A 12,437-nucleotide genomic window follows, 5' to 3' on the forward strand; every position below is an offset into this window, starting at 1 on the left:
GTGTTCAGAATATGCCCTACTGAGCAGATGAGAGGAGGACATGTGAGCACCAAATTAGAGGTGAGAGAGTAAGAGGTGCAGATGTCTGGCACAGGTATTTAACAGGCAGGGGGAACAATTCAGTGCAAAGGTCCTGGGGTGACCATCAATATCCAACGTTAAGAGCAAGTATGTGGAAAGTCATCTCCAGAGAGATTTTTTTGTCTGTTTTGTTCACAGGAATAATAGTGCCTGGCACACATATTTGTTGAATGAATAACTCTATTTAAAGCATTTTTAAAAATAGTCAATAGCTTTTTTGTCTCTTTGTTCTAAGTGGGTGACTTCCCCAGCTATCACCTTTCTAATCTTGAAGAAAACGTTATTGTAAATTTGTAACATTAAAATCTGCTAGGAACATTAAATTTGAGACATGAAGCAAGGGCATTTTGAGCACTTATTAACAATTTTAATATAATGCTCTCTAGTATTTTATCTATAAGGGAATGCAGGGGATCAGGTTAGACTATTAGAATGGAACGAGCCAATTATATTGGAAGGCACAGTTTTCTCGCCCAGCTTTTATTCTTACTGTCACTCTGCGTTATTTGCCTGGATCTACGCTTCTGGCAAAGTTGCACGTTACCACAAAAGAGGAACTCTGTCCTTGGTCACTGGAATGTGACTACCTTTATAAGTGGGGTGACTGTGGCTCTTGTGTGCTCAGTGTGGATGTAGGCCCAGTGAGGCCGGTTCTTCCACTGTACAGTGTAAGAAGCATCTCTCTGTATTATCTATGTGATTCACGACCGAGGAATTCGTTTGCTCCCTCTCCTGTGTAAAGGAAATTGACAGGTCTCACCCCGCAGAGATTTGGGATGGATTTTTGAAACTCTGACATCCTGTCGTTAGAACCCCACTGGTTTGTGGTATGTTGAAAACTTACAGCGATTTCTCTTGAAGTCCTGCCCCTTCCCTAACATCCTGAGTAGCCCTGTATCGGATCTCCCCAGCCCTCGGGTCTCTCATGCACACGATCAGTTCCATACTCTGTGATATTCTTGCCACCCCTCCCCTGGTAGGGGGCAGCATTACATATTATAGAAAATATATGGATAGATTGGGAGTTTGGGGTTGACATGTACAAACTGCTATATTTAAAATAAAATGCCTTACATGGAAAAAAGAAAAGAAAAGACATGGGCCTGATTGCCTATCTGGATCCAACTCCTACCTGTGTGGCCTAGAACATTCCCTTGAGTTTTCAGACTGGTTTCTCCCCACTGAAGTCAAGGTAAAGCCTGCCCTGCTTCCCTCAGGGTATTTTGAAAGGTTCTAATGAAACAATAGATATGTGTCATTTAAATGGAAAAGAGTATCCTTATCATGAATATCTTAAGTACTCAAGTCATGTCTTTGATTTTTTTTGTTTTTGTTTACTGTGTAACAAGTAACGATTGAGGACCTGTTGTGTGCCAGGGCCTCCACTGGGGGCTGAGGAAACACGCCTGCTGAAGTTTCTGTCCTCAAGGAACTTACATTCGGATGGGACAGCAATTAGCAGCCAACCCATGGGTCAGATAATTTCCACATGTGGTAGGTGTGCCGAGGAAAAACAGAGTCAGGAGGTAGAGTGGCAGGGAAGGCTTCTCAGAGGAAAAGTTGGAGTATAGTGTGGCAGGGAGGGAGGGAGGGAGGGAGGGAGGCAGGCACGGGAGCTCTGGAAGGAAAAGTGTTTCAGGTAGAGAGAGAGCAGATGCAGAAGCGCTGAGGTATGGGGTTACCAGGTAAAATACAAGATACCCAATGATAATGAATTTCAGGGAAAGAGTGTTTTATTTAATTTTTAACTGCGAGTATATGACAAATACTGCATGCAACATACCAAAAAGAAAATTCATCCTTTGTCTGAAATTCGAATTTAACTGAGCATCTTTTCCCCTCCCCTCACAAACCTGGCCACCCTCCAGAGGTAAGAATGGTCCTGACGTGTGTTTGGACTTGGAAGGGAGTTCTTTGGGGGACGGGGGTAGTGAGGCAGGCAGCGTAAGGTTGAGGATAGATTCTGGGCTTTATTCTGAGGGCGAGGAGAAGCCACTGAAGGGTCTGAGTTAGTGTAGGATGTAATCCACTTTAGGCTTTGAAGCAATCACCCCTGCTGCGCGGAAGAGACATCAGGGGCGAGGGCTGCAGGCAGGGAGTTACCATCACTTTCATGGCCCTTCCAGCACTGCCCTGCAATAGGAGCAGAGTAAACCCTTTCTGAAGGATTTTGTAGAGAAGATCTAGGCAATCATACTCTAATATCAAAGGCTGGACTGTGCTCGTGGGACTGCAGGAACCACCCGTCTGGCTTTTCTGCTAAGTGTACGGCCGTGTGCAGGACAGATAGCACTTCCGTCCCCAGCTGTGGGGCTGCCCTGCACCTCTGTCTTTATCTGTCACGATGGGCCTTGCCCAGAGGATTATGTGGAGACCGAAGGACATGATGTGTGTGAAGCGCTTTTCCTAGTGCTTGGCTCCTAGCATATTGTCGCTTTTCTTCCTCGTCTTCTACTCACCCCACAGGCACAACCTTTCCTAATAAGCAATTTGGCCCAAATATTCATCATCTCAGGTGTTTGATGGAGACAATGAGCCCAGATAGCAGAGCTACTCACATGTGTGGACATCCTTTACCATGTGCATTTCCTGTTCAAAACTTGAGACAGGGGAGTAGGCCAGGGAGGGGAGTGGCGTGGGGTAAATAAGTCTTTTAAAAGCATGCCCCTTAATGAGTAACTACATTTGATATGTCATCAGTTCAACAAATCTGTGTGGATGTATATATGTGTGTATCATCAGTGGATCAAATGAATAGATAGAGTCAATGGTATCCTTTTGGTATGTAACCAACTAGCCTGACAGGGTGATGTCCAATCATCTTTTTCAGATCTTAAAGCTAATAGAATTACTAAGAGGTCACCCAAGGCAGCACCTTCGTTTTGTAGATGGGAAAACTTGAAAGTCAAATGGTTTAAGGCTATCCCCCTCGTTGTTTGTGGAGGTGGGCATAGAATTCATTTTGGTGGATTCCACATTGAGCAGCTCTCTCATCCTCGCCCTTCACTGAGCTTGGCCTTTAAGGTGGCTCTGACTCGTCCTGGTCCAGGAACCGACAGATCTCAGTCATCACCCAGCCCTGCTGCTCACTAGTGAGTGGACCTCGGCAAGTTCTCAGCCCCTTTAAGCCTTGCTTTCCTCACTTGTAACCTGGCAATGGTACCCACGTCATAGGGCACTTCAGGGGATTAAAATGACGGGATGCAGTCAAGTTCATCCTTCAGTAAATGACTGTATGCTTATATAATGTAATGCCTTGAAAACTTATTTGATTAAGAAATGTACATTGTAAAAAAAAAAAAGTCATAATATGAAGATTCACATACAGAAGAAAATGCAAAGCACCCATGACGCCAATATCCAGAGATAACCTCAGACTTTTCTTAGGCATTTTGCGCATTTAGTTTTGATTGCACTTACTCTAGGAAAAGAACAGCATGAAATTCTATGTCAGTGATCCATTAAAGCAAAACCTTTCACATTAAGCATGAGAGAAGAGGCCATAATGGAGTCTGATTATTATTCTTTCAAAAGAACAGAACATTACTACAGAGTTAGGCCAGTTACACCGAAGGACACGCATATATACGTTAAATCTCCTACTCATTTTTGCTATAATTTTCTTCTTTTCCCCCTTTAAATTCCAACTTGACCTGTAGGCATCTCTATAAGCAGTTTCTTTTTCCTTAAATGTAATGAATTGTCCATCCTACGGAACTTGAAAGTAAGGTTGAGGTCTGTTTAGGAATTTTGCTTTGATTCATATCGTATGTGATGAAGCTGCAAAACCTTCTCAGATCAAAGAAGTTTAAATCATTGGGAGGAGGAATGTCAAAAATAAAATTGGCTAATTTTAGATCTCCTTGCTCAAGAAAAGTGATTCATCGTGCCCTCTCTGTGGAAGACGCCTTAATGTTCCAAAGGTCTAGCCTGGCTGGTCTTTTCTGTTTCTGCTGCCTCTTCGTTTTGTAGCCTGAGTCTAGTTCACTAAAAAGATTAGTTCCTGTAGAAGTTTTGCCTTCAGCTCGAAGGTTAATAGAGTCATGGTTCTGCTCCTCTATCGATTGTTGTGTGCGTATTGCCGTGAACTCGGATGGTTTTCAATTTTTAGACTTACTGTGGAGATTTGTGGACTATTTTAAGGCTGTCCAGTCCCTTCCCTGGCAGAGGGCTTGATGGAGGACTTGCCAGCTTGCAGGAGTCTGGTAGAGGTCAGGGTAGACAGTGGGAGGGTCCGGTGCCACAGATCCTGTCCCAAGGAGAGCACCAAGGCACAGCTGGAAAAAAGCATAACCAAGGCAGTAGATGAAGGAAGATGACCACAGGCAGACCTAGGACACTAGGGTTCTGAGAGCCAGGAAAAGAGATGGTAAGAATGAGTTGAAATAGAAGAGCTTCCAGATCAGGAAGACAGTGGGCTCATTCTGGGGTCCAGCTTTCTTGGTAGGATGCTGTGCTGGGTGGTTAGACTCACTGAAGGAGCCAAGGTAGATCAGACAAAACAGCTAGGGATGAGGAGGGTGAATTATTAGCCCTGAGCAAGATTCTCCCTGAGTGTTATTAACGATGTTCTTATTTAGGAATATGTTGCTCATTTGAAGGCTCTTTGTTTCAGTAGGTGGAGTTATTGCAGGTGCTGGCTTTCTTCCAATCCTGGTAACCCTCCGAGGTTTCAGAAAGAAATGTGTTTGTTTTTTCCCCCTCTCCCTGTGGAGTAATTGGTTTATGTATAATTTAATTATTTCGTTCACCAGTTATCCTATCACTGTGTACAAAAACAGCCACCCTAAAAACCCACTGTACCCCTGTGTCAAGATGTTCAGAATTGGTTTCTCCTCCATTATGAGTGAATGTGTAACGCTAAGATTTCTTGCTAAAAGCTAAAATAGGCAGACTCCATTTCCCATTCTTTCAGGGCTGCCCTTGAAATCTTGCCCAGTATTATCCAGTGATTTAAAGTAAGAAGAACTGAGATAAAGATCAGTTTCAAAGAGGAATTAAAGTCTTGAGTATTCTGTAGGGAAGCCATGTTTTAGAAGATCACCTCGGACTGTATTTTCCTGAGAGTAAATTTCAGAAGATTCTTCTAAGGGCAGAGGAGTGAATGTACTCTCCTTTACCTGACCTCACTAATGTCTCTCCTTTGGGTTGGTTTGCTTTATTCATAGTCGTGTTTCATCTTTCCCTATCGTGCTTTTCATGAGGACGTTTTTGATCCTGACATGCTGCTGTGTACCTATTGTTATTTATTTAGTGTGGGGTTGACTACAAATCTGTACCCTGCTTGCGCCTCCTCATGCTTTTTTCTGTGCGGTGGAAGGTCTCACAATCAGGTCTACAATCCATTTGAAGCCTTCATGTTACAAATATGCTTTAAAGCACTGTCTTATTGAGTCCATTTACAAAAATTTAATTTGAATTAAATAATTCAGTCCGGTCTGAGAACACAAGGCACACATGTGTGTAGTGTGTAGGCTGCTGGGACCAGCTGAGGCTTCGTCCCCTTGGCGGCTTCTTTTCTGCTGCTTCTCTCTCACTTTTCTCATTGGTGTCAATAGAGTGCTTTTCCTTGGTGATTTTGCCTTTCATGGTGATGTTGCTGTATAAGGGCTCAGTATTTAGACATAGGCATTCCAGGCAAGTTAGTATTTTCTTTTTTTTTTTTTTATGAGTAAAAACCACGGCAACTTTTCTTATGAGGAGTCCTTTTGAGTCTCTGAAGTCATTCACAAATATGGTCAAGTCTGATTTCACTCCACAAAAAGAAAACAGAATATTGTGTACTTTTCCTATCCAGGAATTCCACCCTGCCCCAAGCTTTTGCCCTCTGCTTGTTACTTTGAGATCATTTGTAGTGGCAGAGGGCTTTATGCAGATTGCCCAATTATTTCGGATCCTAGTCAAAATCACCTTGCTTTAAGAGATATTTCTAGAGTAGTAAAACTGCTTTGTTTCTTTGAAAACTCACCAGGAGCTGGAGGGCCAACCAGCTTGTGTGACTGTGCATTGCTGACCCAGGAGCTCTGACCTCACACACCTCCTTGCCTCCCCCGTGACGCTCCAAGGATGCCCCTGCCCTCTTGTACTCTTCATTTTCATAGGTCCACCTGGCCCCAGAAACATTATTTTCAGCACCTGTTTATTAGCCATCTTTAATAACCTCATATATTAATAAATGGGTGACATGCTATCTTGGAATTATATGGCGAGTTTTGGCAAAGAGGTCAGACATCAGTATTGTTCAGTGCATTTTTCATTTACTAGAAAGTATGAATTTGCCTAATTTTCTTTGTTAACCTTTGTCGAAGTCATTCCTGTAAATTTCCTCCTCCCCCAGCTCTCTAAACTCCAGTGCATTGACAGAACAGTCCATCTTCCAGAATGGCTCTCACAAGATTGCTGAGGCATTTTTTTTTCTTTCATCTCTGTTTCCAATAGGTTTTATCACCCTGTTCCTTGAGTTAGTGTGAAGTGAACAGCCAGAAAATGAGGGGAAGCCTTGATCAGTTAGCCTTAAACTCTCGGTTGCATTCCTAATTTGGAGATACATGATGGAGTTCTGTGGCTCATTTGCCTTGATGTTTCTGTGCCCGCCACACCACAGGAGATAACGAGTCATTCCTGTCCTCTTGCTAAATAGTACAGAGGCACCTTTGCATTCCCATTCCCTGGCAGCAGTGTTCAAGTCTTTTAACTTTCTGCTGCAAGACCCCCTCTCCTTCTGTGTAGAAGTTCGAGGATTAAATAATTAAGGAATCAGTCACTGTGAAGTCTTTGAAGGACAGATGTGAAGTGTCATGATACACTCCTTTGGACCTTGGCTAATTATTGTTTCATCTGAGAGGGGCCTTGCCTCTGGATGGCTAGCTAAAAGTGTGGGAGTCTGACCGATAATAGTAATAACCCACTTAACCCACTTCCTGTGTACCAGGAACTGTGCTTGGAACTTTGCACAGACATTAATTCATTTACAGATGCACCAGCATACTTAGTGTCTCTGATTTCTGTTTTTCAGGTTGAAAATTGGTGTCCTCATTTACCTTGGAGAGCAAAAAATCCCTACGAAGAAGCTGATCGTAATTCATTGGTAAGTGATTTTGGAAACCTCTTACTAGGCTTTTGATTTGAGTATGATGTCAAGTGATACATGTGGAGTCTTCTGCCAGCTGTAATCTGAAATAACGGTAAACGGAAGAACTTCTATCCCCAGCCCTGTGGAAGTCTGAGTGACCAAATCAGTCAACCGGTTAGCATATGTTTATTTATTGAGCAGTTCGCTGAGGGTTCCTACGTGATGGGCTACTGATACGAATAAGACCTGGTGCCAGACGTGGAGGCGCCCAGTGATTTAATAATGAGGGTGATGGTTGTAAATAATGACTGTGTCAACACTGAAACATAGGCCCATGGAAATTAATAAAGAAGTGGCGATCTCAGCCTGCATGGGTCAGGAGAGCATGTAAAGAGAAGATGACCTTGGAGTTGAATTTAAAGCACTGAATGAGTTTATACCAGGTCAAGGAGAGAAAGATGTCTCTGGTGGCAGGGGGACAGGTGCCTGTACGAGAGCATGGCATTTTCAGGGAGTAGAGCCTGGTTCAGTGGGACAAGGCCATAGGGGTTTGGATGAGCTGGAATGAAGATGAAATGGGAAAGGTAGGTAGGGGCTGGAAAAGCTTTGTATTAAAAGCTCAAGTCTTTATTCTTCACCCCAGGGATCAGCTAATTTTTTTCTGTGACAGGCCAGATAGTAAATATTTTCATCTTTGCAGGCCAGATCTCTGTTGCAACTATTCAGTTCTGACCGGTGGCACAGGGCAGCCCTAGGCAATGTGTAAATGAGTGGGCTTGACTGTGTTCTGATAAAACTTTACGTAGCGAGGGGGATTTGGTCCAAGAGCCAGAGTTTGCCGAGCCTCGCTTAGACCATGGGATTCTTGGGAAACTGTTGAGTCAAGGACATTGTCAGATGAGTGTTAGAATGAACTATGGTAACTGCTGAAAGATGGATTTAGTGAATGTTTTATTTAGATGTTATATGAAAAAAATACTAGTGTTATTATTTTTCTCTGTTATTTCAATTGCTGGTTGCATCCAGCTATCTTAGAAAAGTAGTCTTCCTGACTTTTAAGTTATTTTGGCTTGAATTTTTTTTTGTTTAATTTTTGACTGTGTTGGGTCTTGGCTGCTGCACGTGGGCTTTCTCTAGTTGCGGTGAGCGGGGGCGACTCTTCGTTGTGGTGCACGGGCTTCTCGTTGCGGTGGCTTCTCTCGTTACGGAGCATGGGCTCTAGGTGTGTGGGCTTCAGTAGTTGTGGCACACGGGCTTCAGTAGCTGTGGCTCGCGGGCTCTAGAGCACAGGCTTAGTAGTTGTGGCGCACGGGCTTAGTTGCTCCCGGACCGGGGCTTGAACCCGTGTCCCCTGCATTGGCAGGTGGATTCTTAACCACTGCACCACCAGGGAAGCCCTTTTGGCTTGAATTTGAAATTTTATTCAGTTACTGTAGGAAAATGGTATTCCTGGCTTTTAAATTCCTTAGAAAATAATAAACTTCTGTTTGTTTGGATTGGGACAAAACTAGAAGATGAGCATTTATTTCCCTACTTAACTTTGTGGACAGAATGAGGCTTTTTGGCAGCCTGCACAATGGCAGGTAGCCTGTTAATAATTGACTTTAGTTTTCCCAGGAGTCTGCTACCCTGCAGTAGATCAAGGGGCCAGTAAATTCGGGTGCAGAGAATTTCAAGTTGTATCAAGAGCATTCACTGTAAAATATGCATTTTGGACGTAGCTCAGGGCTTTGCACGTCTGTGCTGCTTTTCTCCACTTCTGATTTTTTAATGATGTCCCGTATAGCCGCGCAGCAGTCAAGAGGCCTTTGCCTCAATTTGCAGTCCTGGGCGCTTCAAGCAAAGCTGTTCAGCAGACCAGACTTTTGAAGCCCTGTGTTTAATTGACTATGTCTTTCAAGTTTTCAAATGTCACATCATGAAAACCATTATGCTTTTGGACCTCTTATCTTCTACTCATTTTTATTAAATTTCTGTTTCTAGGCAGAAATTCGTACGGATTTTAATATTCTGTACAGTATGATGAAAAAGCATGAAGAATTCCGATGGATGAGACTACGGATCCGGCGAATGGCTGATGCGTGGATCCAGGCAATCAAGTCCTTGGCAGAGAAGCAGAATCTGGAAAAGAGAAAGCGGAAGAAAGTGAGTTTCTGATTAATTCACTTCAGTTGGGTGCCAGTTTTCTTGAAAATTTGATTTTCGTGGAGACAGACTAAGAGAAATGTCATGTCTCAAATGATATTCCCTCAGGGTGAATCTGTGCAGTCTCTTCTTGTACAGCCATTTTTTGGGGTGTCCTTTTCCCCGGTTACAGTAATTATACTTAGCAGGAACTGGTACACATGTTTCTTGGGTGAAGCCAGGCAGAATATCTGCTTGTAAGATTTTGCTATGAACCCTCTGACTCTGTGTCAGTGGCATGAGGAAATTTAATTCTCTCTTCTTTACCGGAATACAATCTGGAAGAACTTCCTGTTTACATCATCATGACAATTTCATATTCTTGGTATGTGTCAGCTCTGGGATTTGGGCAACTAACTGGTGAGTTTCATTGCTGTTCTCTTTGGTGGTGCTTCTGCTTATGTTCCTATTAGTTATACATCAAGTGGCCATGAGGTTAGATGAACTATTCTGATGAAGAATAAACGAGAAAAGTAAACAATCTGTTCCCATGTCTAAAAATAAATGAAAAATGAGTTTAGTATTCCTAATTTGACTAATTTGATACCTTTGGGGCAAAAATACAGATACACTTGCAGAACCCCAAGTCACAGTTTAATGAGTCAGTTTTGCTTAGATCCCTTGAGTTTATGAGACAGCAGGACCAGACATCCTGGCATCAAAGAGTCCTCCAGGAAAGAGTATGTGGTCATAGATCCAGGTGAGCTATGAAAAGAAAGAGTAATTTCTATATAATCCTCTGCAGTTATCTCCAGGATATATTGTTATGTGAAGACATGGTAGGTGGAGAATAGTGAACATTATTTTTAAAAGGAAGAAGGAATTTATCTATATATCTGTATCTACACCTACATGTGTACCTATAGATATATACATATACACACACATATATAATGTATATATGATATACATATATGCTTCTTGCTCAGATTTTTGTAAATGGAATAGCAAAGCATGCAATTAAAAATAAAGGAGATGGATGGTGGTAATGGTTGCACGACAATGTGAATGTACTTAATGCCACTGAACTGTACACTTAAAAATGGTTAAAATGGTAAAGCTTATGTTATGTATGTTTCATCACAATAAAAAGATGTCTAATAAGGGGAGTCAGAGGGGGTAGTGTGGAGGCAACAAGTATAGAAACTAGACTTCTCTGAATATATCTTGCTTTGTATATTTGACACTGGAATCATTTTACTTAAGTGTAAAACAATTTAATTACAAAACAAAATCATAAGGAAAAAATAAAGCAAATGAACTGACCACGTGTCCACTTTTACTCTAAGCACACGGAGAAGGGCTATTCTTAGTGACTTCAGAGCACAGTACTTTGAACGTTTCTGATGGGATATCACACATGATAAAAAAAAAAATCTGCAAAAATATCTTAAAACAATTTTTCTAATCCTGTAAAAGGTGGTGGTGGTGGTGATATTCTCCTTCCGAATCCATTATGTGTCTTGGAATAAAGCAAATTAGCAATTATGTTAGTGTCCTGGAGAAGTGGAATTTTCAATGTGGGAGAGAGGAAGTAACAGATGTGAGATGGATAATGTTATAAAAATTGATAAAGCTGCTGTAATCCTGGGTTTGAATTGGAAAAACCATTGTGAACGCATGATTATTTTTATCCTTGAGGAGAAATAAATTTTCTAGCTATGTCCACTGAAAAGGCCTGTAAACAGTGATCATCTAGAGTATGCTAGGCACCAGGCTTTGATCTTTAAATACCATTTTCACTAAATGGTCTAAAAGGTTCTTGGAAAAATGGCTGATTAAAGCCTGAGACAGACGTTGTACAAGATGAGCTTGGAACGCCTTGTCGTGTCAGAGAGCAAAGAAACTACTGAAGACTACTAGGGTTTTGTCAAAGAACTTAGAAGCCAACTTTAATAGTCTCCCATTGCCCAAGATGGCACAATTTGGTAATCAGTAAGAAAAATAACTGCAGTTATTGAAACACATCAAATATACTTATATTCATGATTTTATAATATATATATATATTTTAAATCCTCATTGGTCATCATTAGAGTATGCTAAAGATCAAATTAGTTATTTTGAAAACTGTCAAGTAAAAAGTCAAGTATTTGCCAGGTTTTTTCCATGTAAGCTGTCCTTCGTGAGGGGTAGTTTCTCTTTATAGAAGTGTTGCGGCTAATAAATGCAGAAGGAGTGATAGAATATCACCATTTGCAACCCCTAATGGATTATTGCATCTGGTTAGTGATCATCAGTAGCTGCTAACATCACAAAACAGAAACACCCAGATTTTGTTCTCACCGCTGGAAGTACACGGCACCACCTGTGAAGTAGTATTGCCCCAAAAATCAAATACAAATTTGATCATGGCTGCAGATCTGATTACTAATTTACCATAAACACAAGGGACAGAAGAATCTGTTACACAGTCAGCAAAATCTAGAGTGTGAGAGACTCTATTGGAAATACAACCCAATTTCTTTGACAAATAAATTACAAGCCTCTATCCCCCCCAAAAGGATAATCGGGCACCACTGTAGGTTAAAGAAGAGATGTATGAGGCATTACAATTTGTGCATTTTATTTGACTTGACTCAACCAACTGCTCTTGACAAAAGTAAGTGACAATTGAGCAAGTGTATAGACTAACTGGATATTGGGTAATACTAAGGATTTAATAGCTATGTCAGGGGCGTTGGGGTGATGTTACGGTTCTGTTTTTTAAGTGAAAGTTTGTTTCTTTTAGAAATGCCAACTGAACTATTTACAGGTGAAAGGTTGGGCTGTCTAGGATTTGCTGTAAGATAAGCTAGAGGGGTTGGGAGAAAATGAGGTATGTACATTAAATAAGACTTGTCAGGAGTTAATCATTGTTGAAGTTAATAATTGTTGAGTACAGTGGAATTGACTATATCGTCATGTCAGCTTTTGTTAGTGTTGGAAATTTTCCGTGTTAAAAGCTTAAACGTGTTCCAGCTGTGGAGAAAAAGCCCAATAGAGTTAAAAGATACTTTATCGTCCTGCTTGACTCCCCTTTGATTCCAGTTTTCCAAATGTACCCCACTTTTGGAGATTATCTGTCCCTACCTCATACTCATAGCCATACCAAATGCGT

At 41.6% G+C, this 12,437-nt stretch overlaps 1 protein-coding gene across 1 annotated transcript in view; it reads left to right on the forward strand.

Moving 5' to 3' along the window:
* MGAT5 (alpha-1,6-mannosylglycoprotein 6-beta-N-acetylglucosaminyltransferase) overlaps positions 1–12,437 on the forward strand; it is a 224,544-nt gene that overhangs the window by 82,359 nt on the left and 129,748 nt on the right. The window contains exons 5-6 of the mRNA XM_065880603.1: positions 7,097–7,168; positions 9,137–9,298. Of these exons, the coding sequence (XP_065736675.1) occupies positions 7,097–7,168; positions 9,137–9,298 (234 nt within the window). The remainder of the gene's footprint in view (positions 1–7,096; positions 7,169–9,136; positions 9,299–12,437) is intronic.

The sequence above is a fragment of the Phocoena phocoena genome, chromosome 7 (assembly GCF_963924675.1).
Source record: "Phocoena phocoena chromosome 7, mPhoPho1.1, whole genome shotgun sequence".
Taxonomy (NCBI): domain Eukaryota; kingdom Metazoa; phylum Chordata; class Mammalia; order Artiodactyla; family Phocoenidae; genus Phocoena; species Phocoena phocoena.